The sequence below is a fragment of the Ambystoma mexicanum genome, chromosome 4p (genome assembly GCF_040938575.1).
Source record: "Ambystoma mexicanum isolate Mex_15411 chromosome 4p, UKY_AmexF1_1, whole genome shotgun sequence".
In the NCBI taxonomy this organism is placed as follows: Eukaryota; Metazoa; Chordata; class Amphibia; order Caudata; family Ambystomatidae; genus Ambystoma; species Ambystoma mexicanum.
Window position 1 is genome coordinate 1,158,027,093 of NC_090927.1, and position 22,402 is coordinate 1,158,049,494.

The 22,402-nt window shown below is 47.6% G+C and overlaps 1 protein-coding gene across 6 annotated transcripts in view; it reads right to left on the reverse strand.

Moving 5' to 3' along the window:
- MAP7 (microtubule associated protein 7) overlaps positions 1–21,650 on the reverse strand; it is a 1,989,984-nt gene extending 1,968,334 nt beyond the window's left edge. For 2 of the 6 annotated variants that reach the window (XM_069606765.1, XM_069606764.1), the window contains exon 1: positions 21,448–21,646. In XM_069606765.1, the coding sequence (XP_069462866.1) occupies positions 21,448–21,487 (40 nt within the window). In that variant the 5' untranslated portion in view covers positions 21,488–21,646. Of the gene's footprint in view, positions 1–21,447 lie in introns of all 6 variants that reach the window. The other 4 variants (XM_069606761.1, XM_069606760.1, XM_069606762.1 and 1 more) reach the window with 3 other exon arrangements.
- Between the last annotated feature and the right edge of the window lie 752 nt (positions 21,651–22,402).

The window sequence follows — 22,402 nt, forward strand, 5'->3', positions numbered from 1 at the left end:
TTCCCTCGTTCCCACAGGTGTCCCGACGAAAATGGTACCTCCTACCTGGGCGCAAAAAAGGGGAAAAGGCTAAACCACCGGTAACCCCAAGTCCTTTGGCAGAGCAGATTGAGAAATGTTGCTCTTGTGGACAACCTACACATTTAGTCCTTGGGTGTCGAAGCCACCAAGGAAAACAGGGAACCGCATGCATTTCCAAAAAGAGGGCTCCTGTGGGAATCCACAGAGGTGTGAGTTACGCAAATCGCCCCAGAATGTATTACCCACAACCCCCGGCAAAGTGCGAAATTTGGGGGATGGGGAGGAGGAGAAAACACTTTTTGGGACATTTCACTCTGCCCACCCATCGAAAACACTCTGCCAACATCACATGTCCTACCTTCCCGCATTCCCACAGGTGTCCTGACAAAAACGGTACCTCACATTTGTGGGTGCACCTAACTGGGCACAAAGGGAAAAGGCTAAACCACTACTATCCCCCAAAGGGTTTGGGGAGCCAACCTAAAGATTTGGGTCTTACGTGTCGCATCCACCAAGGAAAACAGCTAACCCCATGTATTTCCGAAAAGAAGATACCCGTGGGAATCCACAGATGTCCGACTTGCGCGAATCGCCCCAGAATGTATTACCCACAAGCCCTGGCAAAGACCCACATGGGAGACGGGTGCACAAGGGCAGGGACATTACACTCAACTTTCCTGCATCTCTGGCTGGCCTGCGCTACAGCTTCTCCTTGCCAGGGCTCCCTGGACCCGCTGCAGGGCTTGGGGACGGTCAAACCACATGGGAGACAGCCGCCCAAGGCCGACCATCCTGAAGCGCTGGCTGAGCTGAGTTAGAAAATTTCAATCGGGGCGAGGGAAGCGGACCCTGACGGAGTCCCTGCAACTGCCGCTGGACTTGGGGACAGTCGACCCACACGGGAGACAAGGCGCTCAAGCCCAGAGGCATCTCCTCCGACCATCCTGGAGTTCTGGCTGACCTGCGTTACAGCTTTTCCCTCTGGAAAAGCACAGGGACCCTGCCGGGGCTCCCTGGAAATGTTTCTGGGCTTGGGGACATTCAACCCACATGGGAGACAGCCGTCCAAGGCCAGGGACATCACCGCCGTCCATCCTGGAGCGGTGGCTGGGTTGCGTTACAGAATTTCCATCAAGGGAGAGAAGGAGACCTGGTCAGGCCTCCCCTGGTGCTGGCTTTGTGCTTGTCGATGGTACACCCACATGGGAAACGGATGTCCAAGGCCAGGGACATACCATCCTAGAGTTCTGGCTGGGCTGCATTACAGCTTTTCCCTTCAGTGAGATAGACATTGAACCGAGCATGCCCAGTACCTCACTGCCTAGAGAATTGAATACCACCCTGACAACACAGGACCACAGCCTAATGCCACATCACACACAACCCCAAGTGCATATCTTGGGCCGGTCACCACCAAGCCCCTACACCACGGGAGCATTGACCCTTGGTTTCCACCCCCAAATTTAACAGGGACCCAACCATATGGGGACTGGACCTTTAGACAAAAATCCAAGTACCCACCTAGGTACAAGCACTCAATACACCACCTCCTGACATTAGTCCCTTCACTTGGCAGGTAGACAACACACCAGAACAGGCAACTCACAAGGATTAGACCCGCCACACCGGGTCCCATTACACCACACCCCAACCAGGTACAGCATGTGAAACGGGATTATCAAAACCATGCTCTCACTTGAGCTAACCAAACCTCACACAGTCATTGGGCTCAAACTAAACCGCCCATAGAAAAGAGCAAATAGCCACACATGGGGGACACACCCCTCTAAGGATTTCCAACTTTTCGCTAACTGCAAACCCCTTCAACATAGGTCAGCAATTACGCAATACAACCTTGACCTCCAGGTCAGTGGTAGACTTGCTCCCCTTCCACATGTGGAACAGATCCACATGCCCCTGACATCGCTGCGGCAACCAAATTGTACAACACAAGTTATTTAGTACTTTCAAGGATCGGCTTATCCCACGTGTCCCGAGGATAAGCAGAATCCCCATGATGACATACGTCATCCACCCATACTCCTCTTAACCAATAGGCTGTCTCTACACTAGTTAATCTATGGGCTCTTGGCAGGGTCCTGATATACCCAGGAGGGTACATTAACAAATATCAAAGAAATCAGGATGAGAGATCCTACAAACAACGTGTGTGGTGCTGAACAAGTCAATTTATTTCAAGACCACATGTTTTTTACTTAGTTAATTTACACAACTTTCGATAAGCACGAAAGTGACAGACAACGGACAGATGTGATTATATACAGTGGAAATACAAGATAAGTATCAACCTCTTGGATGTAGAGGACAAAGGCTCCACCTAAATGCACAGACAAATATGACAATCTGAAAGACTTGTGCTTCAACAAAAGTGCACCCAGGACAGAGAGTGGTCCGGGGCGTAGTTAACACAGGGTGTACACAACAGTATCTACAGGACATACACAAAGGAGGGTTTTTGTAGTTGTGTCACGGGGGATCGACACGGGTGTGTTTCGGCCATGGAGGCTGGATTATAGCCTGGTTGGTTGTTGGCCTTCATCAGGATTGGCACCAATGGTGGTGCTGTCCGTACTATCTGTGGATAAATGAGGTTTGTCAGGATCTCGGGATATAATTGTATAATTTATGGATTTAGTGAATAAAGGCTTAGTGGAGCTGTCTCGAAATACAGCTTACCTGCTGCTGTGATAGCAGTGGTGATGCTGTATGTAGCCAGTCCTTGGATTGTTGCTGGATTGTTGGTGCAACAAATGCACAATGATTAAGCCGTGGGTTCCTTGCCTGATGTCCAAGTTTTCGTCAGGATACCGGGGGCTTTTGCAGGGCCTGGAGGGTCCCTATTCTGTGGAAAGATATATCACAGGTTGTGAGGGGTCTGATGAATTGCTCCAAGTTCAAAACAATTGGTTGCTTGTGACCCGACTCGATCTTTGTAGCTGAATGGGGCGACCATCCGGCACGAAGATGTGGTGGCGGGTGGTTACGACACTCTGTTTGGTCGCTGGAAACTGATCTTGTGGATTTTTTGTTTTTGATGGGTAAACGTTGTGTGATGATGGACCAATCGTCTCTGCTTGCGACTCCCTACTGGAACCTCTATCTTTATACACGGACCACTTCATGAAACCGTTCATTGGCAAAATGCAGTCTTACATTAAGGACAGTACAGAAACCATCAAGATTCTGGACACCATAATTTTGTCCACCGAATCCATCCTAGTCACCATGGATGTGAAGGCCTTATACACCTCTATCCCTCAACAAGAAGGACGACATGCGCTCAAAACCTGCCTTGAAAAAAGAACAGATACAACAACTGCCCCAACCAATTTTATCTTGGAATGCATTCACATCACCATGGGGGAAAACGTTTTCCTTTTTGGACAACAGCTATACCAACAGATCAAAGGCGTCAGCATTGCCGCAACATTCGCACCAGACGTGGCAAATCTCTACATGGCCCAGTATGAGAATGACAACATCTACCAGGACAATAATCCATACAGAGCCCACATAAAAATATGGCGCCGTTACATCGATGACGTTCTTCTAATATGGCAAGGGAGCAAAGAATCATTATTGGAGTTTCACCATTGGCTCAACCTACAAAATACCCACATCAAGTTCACCATAGACTGGGATTTTCAAGCCATAAACTTCCTCGACCTACACATTTATCCCTCTGGAGATTCATTGAAGACTGAACTTTTTAGGAAACCCACCGATAGAAACAGTCTCCTGCACTTTTCGAGCTACCACTCCCAAGGGTTGAAATACAATCTCCCCTATGGACAATTCCTGCGCATCCGCAGGAACTGCACGCACAGAGAAAAATTTGAAACACATGCCAAACAACTGCAGACCCGCCTAAGACAGAGAGGCTACCCTAAAAAATCAATCAAAATGGCAAAAAAAAGGAGCAGCGAACACCGATCGATCAGTCTGTCTATCCACAAGAATCAAAGAACCCATAGACAGGACCGTCTGTGTCACCACTTTTAACCCAGTGAGTAGCCTCATCAAGACAACAATCAAGAAACACTGGTACCTCATCAAACATGAGGGGAGTCTTGCAAAAAAAACCTTATTCGCCTTCAGAAAGAACAAAAACCTAAGAGACACCCTGGTACATACCTTTCTGGAACCAACCAAGACAACAGCGACACTATGGGATCTGCCACCAGTCGTGCGACATTACAGCTGCGGCCATGTGTGGCATGCCGCTACACCACAAACAGTAAAACCTTCGCCCACAAGGACTTTACATGGAAGATGAACAACCACACAAATTGCAAGAGCAAATAAGTCATCTATGTCATCAGATGCCCATGCAACATGATATATATCAGCAAAACCATCAGACCTGTGAAACAGAGGATCAACGAGCATAGATCATGCATCAAGAACCAAGTACAAGACAAACCGTTAGTCGAGCACTTCATCAGAAAAGGCCACACGCACGAGCAATTCACCTGGACTGTGTTACAACAACTACAGCCACAAAAGCATGGAGGCGACATGGGTTTGGCCTTGATCAGATTAGAACAAAAGTGGGTTCATAAACTGGACTCAGTACGCCACGGCCTCAATATTACCGTGGAGTGGAAACACTTCTGGGAATAAAATCCCCCCCCCCCCAAACATCTGAACACCCTTACTCTGGCTCACCAACTTTAAGGGGGGGGTGTCCCCTGGACACACTAGTAGCATATCACTCACTAGCAGATACGCCGTGCCATCCACACATGCGTTCATAGATATGGATTTCGCAGTCATGGACTACCCAGCAGTGCCCACGTGTTCCTAGTTGCAATTGTATGGGACCCATGCCGTCCGGCTATTAGCACACACGACCAGTAGCATGGTTGTGTATAGATTCATGTCACTAAACCGTACGCACCATACTAATAATGTCTATGTCTTTTGGGACGTATGAGACGATCAACAGTATGGTTATACAATAATGAAATGTCACTAAACTGCATGCATTCGCTGTTGTATTGGCGATAGCGTCATGTGGGAAAATGAATATCCCCTGCTCTCATGATTCCATTCATTATTCCTGAATAATTGCACTATTACATGTCACTGAACTGCATGCATTGGACCAACTCACTGTTTTTTTGACGATAGCATCTTGTGGAAAATGAATTTCTCCACCTGGTCATGATTCCATTAATTTGTCCTGAAAAAAATGCACTTGGTCCATGGCGCCGTGCATTGCTACACGATTTGTTTTGACAGTATTAACGATCAACCCTGCTCACTCCATATTCACAGACCATTACTTTTACCTCATCCAGTTCAGTTGAGAAAATACACTACATGTCCCATGATCCTAAGGATAAACAGTAGTTCACTCCATTAGCCAGGCGACCGCTTTCAGTTTCTAATTTGCGGGCCGCTCCCCAATGGGTGCATCAGCACTGCTACCATGTAGACCGCTGTGATTGGCGGACACATTTCTTCTCCGAGCGCCATTGGCTCACGCGCCACACAGGGACAAGCTTATCTAGTGGCTGTTGTTTACCCCTCATCACAGCAACCATTTCCAGGCTGTGGATCCCCCGGTGAATCTTGCACTTGTTCGGATCACGGTAAGGGTAAAACACCAGCGATAATGCATTGCATGACGCTTTCCACCTGTAGAAATCACGGCCTTCGCATTTTTATCTGCATACCACGCTTCTGTATATTTAGACAGACACGCTGCCATGATGCTTCGCAGCCCGCACCAGAATTTTGCTCTGTTTAGGCACGCACTTCAGTTAATTCATATCAAATATAGATGACACCATGTATGACGAATAGCGTATCAACAAAAGCTCTCTGACTCTTCAATCCGAATAACTCTGGATCCAGAATTCGTTTGGCGCACCGCTACTCTGACTAGACAGACAGACACGCTGCTACTCAGCATGCCGCCCGCACCAGGAATTCTCAGTGTGAGGCACGCACATGAGCTAGTGTCAACCTAGTTAGATTAATAGCAAATCACCTTATGAAAAGATCTAGTCACTGGCCCTGGCTTGCACTCGCTCAACGGATACCTGATCCAGCGGCACCATGACCATGTCTGACCTTGGGCACCGACCATATTGAGCAGTCCCGTAACTATGTCAACACTCCACCACGGCACTTTGCACATGGGCTTTGGGCTTGTGTTTTAGATGGGTTTTAAATCATCACACAACATTTACCCATCAAAAACAAAAAATCCACAAGATCAGTTTCCAGCGACCCACCAGACTGTCGTAACCACCCACCACCACATCTTCGTGCCGGATGGTCGCCCCATTCAGCTACAAAGATCGAGTAGGGTCACAAGCAACCAATTTTTTTTAAATTCATCAGACTCCTCACAACCTGTGATATATCTTTCCACAGAATAGGGACCCTCCAGGCCCTGCAAAAGCCCCTGGTATCCTGACAAAAACGTAAACATCAGGAACCCACGGCTTAATCATTGTGCATTTGTTGCACCAACAATCCAGCAACATTCCAAGGATTGGCTACATACAGCATCACCACTGCTATCACAGCAGCAGGTATGCTGTATTTCGAGACGGCTCCACTAAGCCTTTATTCACTAAATCCATAAATTATACAATTATATCCCGCGATCCTGACAAACCTTATTTATCCACAGATAGTACAGACAGCACCACCATTGGTGCCAATCCTGATGAAGGCCAACAACCAACCAGGCTATAATCCAGCCTCCATGGCCGAAACACACCCGTGTCGATCCCCCGTGACTCAACTACAAAAACCCTCCTCTGTGTATGTCCTGTAGATACTGTTGTGTACACCCTGCGTTAACTACGCCCCGGACCACTCTCTGTCCTGGGTGCACTTTTTTTTGAAGCACACGTCTTTCAGATTGTCATATTTGTCTGTGCATTTAGGTGGAGCCTTTGTCCTCTACATCCAAGAGGTTGATACTTATCTTGTATTTCCACTGTATATAATCACATCTGTCCATTGTCTGTCACTTTCGTGCTTATCGAAAGTTGTGTAAATTAACTAAGTAAAAAATATGTGGTCTTGAAATAAATTGACTTGTTCAGCACCACACACTTTGTTTGTAGGATCTCTCATCCCGATTTCTTTGATATTGGCTGTCTCTACACTTAAGCCAATCAGAAGCAATTTATCTCAGTTATTACACTGAGCCACCTCTTCTCCCTCTATCATCTCAGACTGTCTGTCCACCATCCAGGACTGGTGTGCCGCCTGTGATCTCTGCCTTAATTCCAGTAAGACCGAGATTCTCCTCATCGGCACACCCACTCCCTCCTTTCCTGTGACTCTCTGGCTGGCCCCTCTTGGCCCTCTCCCTGCTCCCACCTGTGGGGCTAAAATCCTCAGGGTCATCTCCGCCCTCCACACTCTCCTCTCCTCACATCTCTGACGTCTCTAAGAAGTCACACTACCAGCTGCACCTCCTCGGAGGTATTCTTCCTTTCCTCTCCTTCCCCCAGAAGCTCACTGTCTCCCGAGCTCTGGTTCTCTCTAGGCTGGACTATTGCAACAGGCTCTTTCTAAATCTGCCTGCTTCTACTCCCCGCCCTCTGCAACTCATCCAGAACAGGACTGTAAGACTTGTCCTTGGCCTCAAGCCCAGGGACTGTATCTCTCCAAGACTGAAATCTCTGCACTGGCTCCTAGTGGCTGTGAGGATAAAGTTCAAAACCATCTGCATTGTCCACAAGGCCTTCTGGGGTCTGGGGCCTCAATACCTTCAACTCTCTCTTCCTAAATATCTTCCTTCTTGAGCTCTTTGCCAATCCGCCTCCAACTCCCTCAGGGTCAGTCACTTCTCCAAGCAACAAGTTGGTGGTAGATCTCTTTCTTCGGCTGGGGCCTCCCTCTGGAACAGCCTCCCTCCCTCCCTGAAACTTGAGGAGAATCATCTCTGGTTCCGGAAGCACCTCAAAACATTTCTCTTTGCTTCTGCTTTTTCTCCTCCTCTCCCCTGCTGACTTCCTGGATGAAACTCTGCACTTGTTATCTGTCAACCCTCTGTTCTCAGGCCCAGGCCCCCTCCCACCCAATAGCGCACACCTGCACTGCCTTCCAGGCAACCTCCACACTTGGGACGGTTTCTGTATCCCTACAGTCCCAATAGCAGCACTTACACCTGATGTCTGCACTTACCCTTGCACTTGCCACCTGATGTCTGTATTTAACTTACTTATTTATTCTATTATCCTATGTACTGCACTGTCCCTTCCCCCTTCCCATGCACTTGCGCGATCTGAATGACACCTGGCCTAGTAGGATCGTTGTCTGTCTTCCCTTTGTTCCCCCTCCCTTGCCTCGTCACGCCTTGAAACACTTATGTATAGGCGCGTTATAAATGCCATATCATATCATCATATCATATCATTTCATACATTGCCACTCACCTCCGACAACGCTAGGTGCGGTTCTCCCCATTTCACTGCAACCTGCCTAGGCACTCGCCTTCTTCCAACCGCTACTGGGCTACCCGCTTCCTCCAACGACCTGATCCTAAGGGCACTGTCAACTCTCACACCCCGGACAATGCAGCGGCCTCACCGTGCAGCCCCCATTCCTAAATCTAACCAACGATACTACGCCACTTTCAGCCAAGCCGCGCTTCTCGGGTCACTACGGCCAGGGCCCTGCAACAGTAGAGTAGACACATCATCAACAGGCCAAGAGGACCCAAGACCTTGGCCGCACATAGCAGCCCCACAGGCACTCACCATCACACCCACTCCTGCACAGGGCCACCAGGGCACCCCATGCACATCACCACTCAGCAACCCCTATCCGGGTAGGTTAGCACCTTCCAGCAATTGCGGCGCTGTGCTTTCAATCCCACAGGCATACTACAACATTTTAATTTCCCTCTTCAGATGATATCCAGCTGACCACCTTGACCAAGAAACCCACACAAGACACCTACCTCACCCAACCTTGGTAAGCATTCCCCAAACCAACTGCTCAGTTTACCAGCCACAGCCAATAACCAAACATGAGACTCACGGAAATTCTTCCTCTTTTCTTCTTCCCACCTTAAGTCCTGCTTGCTAATTACGTGCAATATATTGGTCTGACTACAAATGTGAAATATTATGTAAGTACCAAATTACTTTTATGGCACTATATAGGTGAATGAATATTGATGCAAACAACCGTTATCCTTGATAAACTACATGTCACCCACATGCAATAACTATGCAGTATTTTTAAAAACTGACTGGAATTAACTGAAATGGGATACCTCATATACTGTACAGTATTTGTGTACACAATGTTAACTAATTGCTATTGGTCTCGCTGCCTGTATGATAATTTCAACCCTAATGGCACTACATGTCACTACCAATCTGTACCATAACACTCACTTCACTAAAATGCACAGCCTTGAGAAAAAACCATCGGTTGAAACACGTGTCGGCACCTAAATCTAAAGCATGAAGCTTATGAGTGCATTTTGAACAAACGTACGCACCAGGATGTATGTCACACAAGTGACAACTGATGACCAACTGACAATAAAAACAACACTTTCTCAAGGGTGGGGTGGTGCCCTGATCCTGTTGGATCTGCCAGCAGCATTTGACACAGTAGACCACTCTACCCTGATCGGCCGTCTCTGTCAGGAGTGGCACTCTATTAAGAGTGGCACAGGACACCCAGAAAAGGTTTGGGTGGTTGTGCCAAATAAAGTGGACAGATAAGATCACACACAGCGGAAAGGAAAGAGAACGAAGAGTAGGCAAGAGTAGCAAGGGAAAAGATACAGAATGAATACCCTCTTGGGGTGTATGCAGATATAGGAAAAGAGTATTCCACGAACCTTGGAAATACTCTAGCCTCCTGCACAGTTTGCTATAACAGAGGCCCACGCTGTTTGCTCATGACTTGGAACAGCAGCTCTGGGTGTCTGTAATGTAGAAACAGGACAAGGGAAGGGGCAGAGGTTGACTGATGGGAACCAACAGACAAGCTCTGTACAAAAGGGTCTACAAACAGTACAAGAGAAGATACTACAGACAAATCCAGGAAAGGAGGTGATAGCAAACTAGCAGAAGGAAATGAAAGGAAAGTCGTGTAACAGGATAGGATAGCAGAGGACAGTAAGGAACAAGGTTGAGAGCTCAGAGGAGCAGGAAAGCAATGAGTAAGCCCACAGGAGTAGGACTGTAAGGTAGAACGTCCGGAGGAAAAAGGGCTTAGGGCAGCAGAGTAAAGCAGACTGCACGGCAAGGATCCCGTAAGGGCCGGGCAGTAAGGAGTGAACCCTGAGGGACAGGGCCGCTGAACGTAGAAGGTAGCAGAGGACTGTAGAGGGCTGCTAGGCCGAGAACCCAGCGGAAAAGGTAGGTAGTAGGCAGCGGAGCGTGATAAGCTGCAAAGTAGGAAGGCCCAGAGGACAAGGGCTAAGGCAGCCAGAGAGAGGTAGGCTGCAGAGCAGGGAGCCCCAGAGGACAAGGGCTAAGGCAGCCGGAGTGAGACAGGCTGCAGAGCAGGGGAGCCCAGAAGACAAGGGCTGAAGGCAGCCGGAGTGAGGCAGGCTGCAGGGCAGGGAGCCCAGAGGACAAGGGCTGAGGCAGGAAAGCAGCAGAGCGTGATCAGCTGCAATGTAGAGGGTCCGCAGGGCAAGGGCGGAGGCTGGAAGGCAGCAGAGCGTGATCGGCTGCAATGTGGAGAGCCCGGCAGGGCAAGGGCGGAGGCTGGAAGGCAGCAGAGCGTGATCGGCTGCAATGTGGAGAGCCCAGCAGGGCAAGGGCGGAGGCTGGAAGGCAGCAGAGCGTGATCGGCTGCAACGTGGAGAGCCCGGCAGGGCAAGGGCGGAGGCTGGAAGGCAGCAGAGCGTGATCAGCTGCAGTGTGGAGAGCCCAGCAGGGCAGGGCTGTGAGGCAGGGAGCCTGGAAGGCTATGGCTGGAGGCAGCAGGGTGGAGCAAGCAACAAGGCAGGGTCCCAGCAGGAGTGAAGGTAAACAGCATACAAGATCCGTAGGAAGACGCAAAAGGTGGAGGAAGGACTCTCAGATGCAAGAGGCTGAGCCACTGCAGGCAGCAGCCTTTATACTGCCTAGCCCAGCACAGAGGCAGGCTAATTGGTTGCACCTGGCTAAGCACACCTGCAGGCAATCGGCCACCTCCCTTTCTGTTCCTGGGCTGGTGGAAGCAGGGCAAGTCCCTAGGGCTTCTGAGGGGTGTAGTTCCTTTGATAACCAATAGGAACAGCCAGGAATCGATGCTTGTAGCCAGGTGCATTGTGGTATACGTAGTTTGTTGGAAAAAATAATAAAGCAACAAAGTCTCGCAAATGGGAAATAAAGTTCCCAAAGTAAATATAGATGGATCCAAGAGTCTGTTGTAAATAAATGATAAACAAATAGTCCATATTGAGCGTAAATGGATGCGCCCGTGGCACAGGCATGACAGTCTCTCCTCCGCGGGCCTCGCTGCTCAAGTCCTGGCCTGGTTATCTTCCTTTTTGGTGGGACGCTCACAATTAGTGCCTCTGCCACCCTTTCATTCCCTCCCTGTTCCACTGCTGTGTGGAATCCCCCAGGGCTCCTCTCTGCCTCCCACCCTGTTCAACATTTATATTCAACCACTTCTTGGCATAATCCACACACACAGCTTCTTGTGCTACTCCTACAGCTACGATACGCAAATTATTGTGCGACTTGATTTAAATCCAGAGACGGCTGGTTGACTGAGGAGTTGCCTGAAGGCAGTGGGCGACTGGATGCCACGAACTGGCTTAAGTTGAACAGTGGGAAAACTGAAGTGTTGCTGGTTGGCATGGCTACCCCTTCTCTGTTCTGGACCCCGGAGTTCTGGCCTGAGAGCATTGGCCCATTCCCTCAGCCCGCTTCATCAGTGAAAGATTTAGATGTCAAAATTGCGGCATCACAGTCTATGGCCGAACAAGTGTCATCTACCTGTCAGAAGGGACATTTTAAACGGGGGACCCTATGGAAAGTCCTTCCTTAAATTCCATCTGAATTACATGCTCCGGTGGTATCATCTTTGGTAATTAGTGGTATCGATTACTGCAACGTGCTATATCTGGCTCTTCCATAACACTTGCGCCACCGTCTGCAGCTATTTCAGAACATGGCAGCAAGAGCGGTACTCCAACCCTGTATGGTGCCCATATGACGCTGCTTCCTCGCCCGCTTCACTGGCTTCCAGTTGAACAGCGCGTTAGGTTCAAGTCTCTGTGTCTGGTTCACAGAGCCTTCTATAAAACAGGGGCAGAATACCTCCAAGCAAAGTTCTGCCCTTACAAGCCTCGTAGGTCACTTCGCTCCCAATCTTCAAAAATTGTTCAGCCTCAGAGGGTTAGACTCTCTCGGGTTGGAGGCCATGCTTTTTCAGTGGCTGCGGCAAGGGTATGGAATTCTCTTCCTCTTTGTCTGCGTGCCATTGAGGCCCATCTTCCCTTTCGGAGGGCCTTGAAGACTTTTCTTTTCTAGCATCTGATCCATTTGTCTCTTCGTTGACCTCTGCAGTGATAGCGCCATGATGCCTTAGTGCGAACAATGCACTTTACAAGTACAGATAAGATAAGAACACACTTGAAGCTCTCTTCTCCTTTAGCACTGGCACACCCTGCACCACCAACCGCCTTCAAGGTCTCGACCCATGAAAAGAGTGTCAGCGGCTGCCTTTGCCTCTATCTACTCCTGCGACTGACTCCCACCCTGACACAGACCTCTCTAACTTTCGCCATTCCATCTCCAACACGCAAACATTTCTTACCCCGGTCATGGGGGTCCAACTGAAGCCTGCAAAAAAGTGCAACTCTTGGTACGACTCCGATCTGGCTGCCCTTAAACACAAGTGCAGAGCAGCAGAACAGAAATGGGGATCCTCAGGTGCACCCTCTGACGAACTGTCCTACAGCCTTCTTCAAAAGGCAATACCGACTCCTCATTAGGTCCAAAAAGTGTCCATATTCAAGCCTGCATCTCAGTGGCATCTAACAACACGGCCAAACTTTTCAAAGTCTGCAAGGAACTGGCCAACCCTACTGCAGCGTCATCCTCTACTGCACCTACCCAGGCCCTTTGCTCGGCCCTGACTGATCGCTTCACTGCCAAAACACAGGATATACCGACCTCTCTCGCCTCCGCACCCACTCATGCACCATCTCTTGGGCATCCCTCTCCTCTCCTCCCTCTCCCCTGTCACACCTGAGGAGGTCTCTATACAAGTCCCGTCTATAAAAGCCTCTTCTAAACAAGTGGCCCCTGCACTTCAAAAACCATCAAGGACAACATTGACTCTCGCTCCAGCCTTGGCAGAACTCTGTAACCTCTTCTTCGCCACTGGGGTTTCCCCACTTCTCTCAAGCACTCTCTTGTGCCCCCTCTGCTCAGAAAACCTTCTGCCGACCCTTCCATTCCAGCAAACTACCGCCCCAATCTCTATCACTCCCTTCCTGGGAAAACTCATGGAGAAGTTGGCTATCTCTCAGCTTACCGTCCATACTGAATCTGCTGGTTGTCTTCATGAGCATCAGTCTGGCTTTAGAGCATCCGGAGGCACGGAAACTGCTCTTCTGAACACCTGTGAAGACCTGCTCTCAAATCTTTACTCCAAATCTCCGTCTGTACTCATTCTTCTTGACTTCTCTTCTGCTTTCGACACAGTAAACCATAACATCCTGATAGCCCATCTCTGTGACACCCATGGGATCACAGATCAGGCCCAGGCGTGGCTTGCCTCCTTTCTCTCTGACCGTCCTTCCAATGGTGGAATGTGGGCCTTTTCTCTCCACTATCACTCTCTCTACTTGTGGTGTCCCCCAGGGATCTAAGCTATCTCCCTCGTTCTTCAATGTCTACATGGCCTCTCTAAACTGCAGGATCTCTGCCTTCGCCTCAAACTTTCAATATTATGCGGATGACACAAAGCTCTCTTTCAGGCTTCCCTCTGCCTCCTCCTCCTCGCTCATTCCTGACTGTATGTCCGCAATTCAGTCTTGGTGTGCTGCAAACGATCTCTGCCTCAATGCCAGCAAGACAGATATCGTCCTCATTGGGACCCCTGCTCCTGCTTTCCCACTTTCACTCTGGCGGGCCTCCCTTAGCACTGCACCCTCACCCACTAGTGAGTAGGGATGTAACGGTATAACGGTATACCATTAAAGATACTGTGAACCACTTAATTGAACAATAATAACTGTCACATTGTTTATACTGTTATACCTTTAAGTGTGCTTTTCAATCTGATTTGGAAAGGCTGCAGTAAGCAAGTGCTGCGCATTCTTGGTCTTGCACTGTTGGATGTGCTGTCTGCCAAGTAGTTTCAGTTGGAGCAGTTTGTAATGCCATTCCATAAACCACACGTGCCTGACACAAAATCAATATGTTAGCAATAGGAAGAATAGATACAGTGCCAAGAAGGAAAAGGGTTTACTTTGGGGTGGCGGCTTTGGGGTTTATATATTTATAAAGGATAATGTTCTCTAAACATATGGCAATGGGGGAATTTCCCTGGTTCTAGCATTGTATTTACATATAATAAGTCACACTGCGAAATTCACTCATCTCTGTGGGTGTTCCCTGCTGCCATACCAAAGGATAACATATCTGTGATTACTGAACACCTTTTGGCCCGCAAGTAAACTAAAGGTTGTAACGGAGAGAGAGAGAGAGAGAGAGAGAGAGAGAGAGAGAGAGAGAGAGAGAGAACAAGCGTATACTACCATCAGCCTCCATTGATCTGTGGCATGCAGGTTATCAAGATGGCAACATGTTCATCTTCGCCAGTAGCCAGTGGGGGAGCAAAAAGCCTAAATTACCACTTAAGAAAAGCTATTCAGTTTGCTTTGCCAGTTGCAGCAGGGCTCTCCCCCCCCCCCTCCTCCTCCTCTCCACACGTGTGTTTGGTGGAAGCAAGGCGTTTCAGTGGAAAGTATGTTGAAAAGCCCAATTCTGGCCCTGGGTGCTTCGTTTTGTTTGTGATGATAAATCTGTCAATTTATGACCTTTTAGAAAATATTTGTTAAGATTAGTTAACTCCACCTGCTATACCGCGATAACCATGATATACCGTAATTTGGCAAGAAGGTTATCGTACCGTCATTAAACGAATACCGTGACACCCCTACTGAGGCAATAAATCTAGGGGTCATCTTCGACTCTACTCTCTCCTTCTCCTCTCACATCTCGGACATCTCTGAACAATCCCACTACCAACTGCACCTCCTAAGAGGTATTCTACCTTTTCTCACTTTCTCCCCAGAGACTTACTGTCTTCAGAGTCCTGGTTCTTTCTAGACTGTCCTATTGCAACAGTCTCTTTCTGAATCTTCCTACTTCAACTCTCCGACCTCTCCAACTCATCCAGAACAGAACTGCGAGACTTATCCTTGGCCTCAAGCCCCAGGACCACATCTCTTTGGTGCTAAAATCCCTCCACTGGCTCCCTGTGGCTGCAAGGATCAAGTTTAAGACAGTCTGCATAGTCCACAAGGCTTTCGGGGGCCAGGGCACGCATTATCTACAACTTTCTCTGCCTAAATACTCTCCTTCTAGAGCCATCTGCTCGTCCTCTTCCAACTCTCTGCGGGGGAGACGATTTTCAAAACAGAGATTTAAGAGTAGATCGTAATCCTCTGCAGGTGCTTCCCTCTGAACAACCCCCCTGCCTCTCTCTGTCTTGAGCCTGATCTCCTTAAATTCCAGAAACTCCTCAAGACCTTCCTCTTCTCTTCCTCTTTCTCCCTCTCCCTTGTTAACCCCCTCTCTTTTCTTGCCCACTTCCCTCCTCCCACTCTCCCTATCTCCGCTCAGTTTGCTGACTGGTCGCCTGCTGCACCTCCAGAGCCACACAGGTCTCGGCTCCCCCACCAGTCCTCGCAATCGCCCCCAGGCCTCTGCACTCTTCTCACCACTTCTGTAATTCCTTGCATGAGAAGGGTAACCTCTCTGCACTTAACCCAAGGCCCTGCTGGACTGGGTGCCCTTGTTCCCTTACCCCTCCCTTTCACTTCCTGTCCAGCACTTACATTACCTAGAATGTACTAGGCCTGGTTCGCCAGGACTGGTACGGTAGTTTTGTTTCTGTATGCACTCGCCTTCTCCCCCCTTATCACCCCACTCTGTCACTTACTTGCACTTTCTGAAACGTCTTTGGCCTAGTAGGGTAGATAAGATTATGTACGTTCTTCTCCCTCTCCTCCCCCTTCTCGTCTTGCACTTGCACTAGTATTAAGGTTGTCGGGCCTAGTTTGCTAGTCATTTCTGTTAGATCATTCGGAAACTTCAAGACCTAAGAATGACTCTGTACTCTCTTGTTCCTTTCTCACTTTGAAAAACTTCACTTATGTATAAGCGCTTTACAAATAAACTATTACAATTTACAGCCATCGGATCCGACACCAGTACCTTCTCTGATGCATCTAGATCCCTCAACATATCCACTCACCACCCCAATCAGGCAGGCCTTTAAATAGGTTAAATGCTACTCGGGTGTCGTTTATTACGCATTTGCGAAATAGAGCCTGGGACTTCCAAACCACCATAGCATATAGGGATAGGAGACCCAGTTCGCATGCCTTTTAAAGTTCCTAAGGACAGTGCAGCGCTTAGTCACGTTCCCTTTTGGAACATGTTTTAGGCAGCACGTGATGTCAGGACATGCACTCGAGGCTACAGCAGGGGCAGAGAGGCAAGAAGGATCTGGAGCGGTTGCTTGGACTGACGCTCTGCAATAACAGGGTTACACTTCTTTGTAAAGCATAAACCTGCACTTTTAAGCATGAAATAAAGAACAATAGTTGTGAAGCAGTTTATTAAATCAGCGGAACTGCAACCTTGAAAAACCACATTGGCTGTGCCAGAAGGGATTTGTGATCCGGCAAAGAAAGTTAGAAACAAAGCTGGAACTAAAACAGCAGAGAAAGCAAAATAGGCTACCAAAGCATAGGTATAGCCAATCAAGGGGCACAGTCACCACCTGCATTTCTGACTAACCAAGGAAATCCATCCATATATCCATAGGGCAGATGCATGCAAAATATAATGCTGCAAAGACTGACAAAACCTTGTGACTTTTCATCACCAATGAGGACATGAATAAAGTGAATCGCAAAGATCATACAATTCAAGAAAAATGATCAGTGCAAAGACACCCACACTAAATGAAACACTCATGATTGTGAAAGCTAATGAGTAAACAGCAACAAAGCGCAGAAACTTAGAGAACAGTGATCAGACTTAAGTGAATGCTAAAATGAGGTTTTAAAGGGCAACAACAGAGTGATCACAAATTGAACCAAGTACACAAACTGAAGTTTTTAGGAAAAGTCAATGCAGCACATGCTAAAGGTGTGGCGACAAACTACACGTGGCCCCAAATGCCCTGCAACGGAAGCAAGGAGTACCAATTGTAAGAAACGATGCCACAAGATGAAGCATTGTATGGTCAAAGTACAATGCAAAGATAGTGTGTTTGTGGCCTCCTCCATCTAAAATGAAACATGCTCCTCTGATGAACCAATGGTTATGGCAGTACAAACAAAGAAAAGAGATCCCAAATGTAAACCATGCTGTGATGTGAAAGCAAATTATTTGGCAGTGATAAAGCTAACTGACTCAGATCTCACAATTCTACTGATCGATGATGTGAAAACCTGCTTTGGAGAGAGGGACCATAAACCCTCAGATGTCAGGACGCCTGAAGTGTATGGCGATAACAAGATCCCTCTCACAAGATGCACCAAATTTTAATTATGTCAAGAGCAAAGGACCTCAACATTCGACTGGTGATAGGTAGGAACACGTGTATGTCCTGAACGTAGTCATTGTAGACCAAATCTAAAAACCAAGCTGAAATGTTCAACAAGAAGCTGAGCAGTGTGAAACCATATGCTCATTGCATCTGGCAGCGAAAAGGCACCAGTAACCACAAAACACTGGGTACACCCAGTTCCAATCACAGCGAGAAATGAGTGAGGAAATTGTGGGACAAAAGAGAGACAGAGCAATTAAAGCAGTCATGGTGACAACTTGGCTTAGCACTGTAGTCTTTGCGAGAAAAAAAAATGACAAGATACACATGTGCATTGACCTATGAAGCCTCAATCATATTGCTCTATACAATTAACCCAAGGATCTTAGGGCTTTTATATATCATCTGGAGGTATAGCACTTAGACTGTGGTTCAGTCTCTCCTTAGCCGTTTGTCTTTCAACCCATGATGGACCTAGTTCTGGCAATAAAGCATGTGTGTTCGGCCTGGGACAAAGAACAGCTTAAGCCATTCATGGGACAAACGGAGTATTATTCTGGGCTTGTGGAAAAATTTGAGCAAAAAAGAGCATACAAGAAAGCTCTTGAAGAAAGGAGAGTCACATCTGGACAGAAGGCTGCCAGAGTCCTTTGAACTCATTAATCATGAGATTGCACAAGCACCATGCACCAAACCTTGTGACAATGAAATAAAAACAAGTGTCAGTGTGTATGGCATTGGAGCTATACAAACTCAAAGGAAAGCAAATTGTGAACAAACTGTCGCCTACACATTCAATTCACTCACCAGGTAAGAATACAATACTTTGATCGAGACGGGAATATTGGCGTGTGCCGCAACACTTCGATACTACTGATGGGACAATCGATGTTTTGCCTACTTTTGAACCATAAACGTTAATAAATATATTAGAGCACTCAAACCTTCTACTCCAAGACTGGCTAGACTGGGAGCGAAGATGCAGGAATGTACATTTGAAGTGAGGTATATCACTGGATTGAAAAAAACTAGCGTGTTGTATGCCACACTTGCTGATGAAGACATCAAGTAAAGACCATTTCTTAAATGATAAATGCCTTATAGCATCGATTCACTATCTGTGAGAAGAGTGGATGACACTATGGACGAGTAATCTCGGATGCAACACAATGACAAAAATTCAGACATGGCTACAGTAAGACTTACATATTCTGGCTATTCTGCCATGGATGGCTGATCACTATATTTTTCAAAACTCTTGTAAAACAGAGGTTCTTTTCTTTCTGCGGTCGACATCCTTCCTCTTCTGCCCTGGTTTATTTTCCTCATTCTACTCTTCCCATTTCTTTGTCTGCTCAGAAACTTGGAGTCTATCTCGACTCTTCCATCTCCTTTACTTCTCTTCTCATTCTCTGTCTTGTCGAATTCATCGCTTAAATATTTGTAAAGACTGGATTTTCTTCTCATTTCATGCCTCTAAGCTGCCAATAACATTTTCCTTACGGCCCTTACTTTTCTTGTCTTCTCTTTGGACTCCCCACTTGACGTCTTTGTCCCCTTAGATCTTTCTATAACTCATCTATTTGCCTCCTTTTCCCCCTTGCTCTTTGTGATTTTATCTCCACCGACCTCTCATCCCTTCGATGGCTCCCTTTTCACTCATGTTTATGGTTTAAGCTTCGCTGCTTAGTTTTCATGTCTCTCTATAACCTTGCTCCTTATCTTTCCTCTCTTGTATCGTTCTATTCTCCTACTCTCTCGCTCTCTCCAGTACCAGTTTTAGCTGTCCGGCTTGTGCTCTATCCTGTTTCCGTTCCTTCTCTCTTCTGGCTCCACTGCATTGGAACACGCCTTCTATTTGCTGCATCTCCTCCTACTCTCTTTTTCTCTCTTCACTTATAGAACATCTTCTTTCACCGTAGTTTTTGGTCTGTGTTGTCATTTATCATTTGCTTTTGGACCGTTTTTATCATGTTCGCTCAGGCATAAGGTGCTTTAAAAATAAAATACAAAAGTAGGACATTTCACAGTCACAAAATGGCCAGGCGAACGTTACTAAAAATCTTGCCAGCAACTCTGCTAAGTAGCCGACCAAATAACAGTTGAAGGATAGCTTATCATGATAGAAGAGAGAGATTTGTACCACCAAGAGACCTGAAGAACAGATTCATAGAGAAGGCACATGAAAGCCATCTATGGGAAACGCTGACAAAGAACGCAAGAATTGTATGGAAACTGTCATCAATTAACCTTAAAGTGTGTGATGGTCATGCCTGTGCGGTGAGCGAGAAGAGACAAACAGTGCTTAAGCACATAGATTAGCAACAACGGGAATAGCAGAAACTGGGCTTGGGATTTATATGGCTGTCAAAATGAATGTGGGAAGAAAGCAGATACGACATTCTCGCAGTGGACTATATGTCCAAGTGGACTGAATCGAAGGGAAGTTTTTGAACGAAAGCACAGCAAAAACACAGTTAAAGTTATGGAAGAGCCATTCCGGAGGGAAGGGTATCCGCTCGAAGTAGTCAATGAAAATGGCATCCAGCTGACATCACATGGCATGCAGAAGTATTTGCAAAAGAACAGTATCAACTGTGTCGGACTGTCGGACAGCACTCGATTATCCCCAAGCCAATAGACAGGTGGGGAGAGTTAATTGTTTTATCAAAGAAAGTTTGCAATTAACAACAGTATCAGCAATGGATGCAGAAACAGTGTTGAAGGCAATAGCCACACACAGGGGCACATCCATCCAACTAGGTGTCTCCCCCTTCAAGATAATGATTGGAAGGAAGAATAACAGGTTGCTTCAACGTTGGTTGCCTGTGATCAAGGACAGGCTGTATGATCACAATATCAAGAGTCAGAAAGTAGAGCACGTGACATTATACCATAGGAAGAAAATAAAATTGAGCATAGGAAGGAGAAAGTCATGATGACGATCCAGGGGTAGATTGGGGACAAAAAGAGACCCTTAATGTTCCAAGTGATCCGATATTACCTGAAGGGAATCTAGGGAAATAAGAGAGAATATGCCCAAGGAGCAGTACTAGCACCCTCCGGTTTTCCTTAGATGGGGAGATGTGTGGCGTGTAGTCGCTTTTCTCTTGGATCGCATGGTCTAGCTAAAGCATGAAACGGCACAGATGGGTGCTTAAGGACAAATGAAGTTCTTCGGATCAGAGAGAGACGTCTTCTTTGTAACGCATAAAACTGCGTTTGTAATCATGAATGAAAGAACACCAGTTGTGCAGCAGGACAGCATTGTTAGCCTGTATTATATGAGCGGAACTGCAACTTTAATGTACCACAGACAGGCTTATTCTGCTCCTGTAAAGTTCTCGGGTGCATGCTCTTTAAAGATCGCCAGTTGATGTTTACAGGAAATGCCTGGCTTCAGGAGTCACTCAGACTTCAGAAGTAGTTTCTACTTCCCAGGTGTGCCATCTAGAAGCGCACCGTGCAAGGTCATTTTCTAATTCTGCCTTTCACGTCAACAGTAATTTATTATTTGGGACGGGGGCAATTGAGGAGCACCAAAAGGAATTAAGTTCGAATATAAACAACACAGCATAAGTCATGAACTGTGATCAAAACAGAACAATCTTCAACTCCCTCATCTTGCACAGCCAGATGCACAATCTCCCCGCGTGCATGCCTCACCTGTTTCGAAGGTCTCTGCCCCGGACACCCGCTCTGCCATCACTATCTCGGGAGACGTTACGCACGGGAGAGTCCTTACTCCATGCCAGCCGCAAGCGCGCGCCTGCTTGCTGCCAGAACACACACAGGTGAAAGTCACCGCCGCGCGCCTGCGAAGCGCTGCTGCGCCTCCTGGTGGCAGCGAGTGGTGCGCGTGCAAGACCGAGGCGCCGGCGGACGGTGCGCACCTGCGCGTCGCGCGCACGACCGCTCCCGCCCTGGAACGCGCAAAGGTGCGACTGGACACGTCAGCCGGGGGCGGGGCCGAATTAAGGGGCGGCATTTTAGCGCTCCCTACCGGCAGACTGGCACCACTGCGGGAGGACAATTTTTGTAGGAGGCGGGGCAGAGCTCTGACAATGGGGGAGCCACGCGTCACTGCGCGCGGCTTCAGGTGGCGGGTCCGAGCAGTACAATAATGACGTCTCTTTAACATCCTATACTTTTTGGCTGCCACAATCAAAACGCTCGTCAACCAGAGCGGCCTCCGAGAGATATACTCCTGAGGTGGAGTGTAATGAGACTAAATATAACTGTATAAAATATAAAGGATTTCTATCGAAAGATAACAAACAAGCACACATGGCAGGGGACGAGTACACAGGCATGGCTCTAATGATAGCAAACCCCTCGAAGTAAATTATAAACTGGGTTACTAGTTATTGGTTCCGCTGTTTACGAGTAGTGCGACCTGGCTTTCCAAGTCGGCTTTTCTTCGTGTACTACGTTAAAGCGTAGCCTGAGTGCTGATAACAAATGAGGCCACAAGAGGGCACTAACGTTTCACGTGTAATTCACATTTTCCACACATTCGTTACAGAAAGTCATAATTCTATTAAAGGAGAGTTCCGGGACTTTTTTTTTATTGTCCCTACGGTTCGGCCATGTGTTTTTAAGCATAACTCGGTAGATCGTG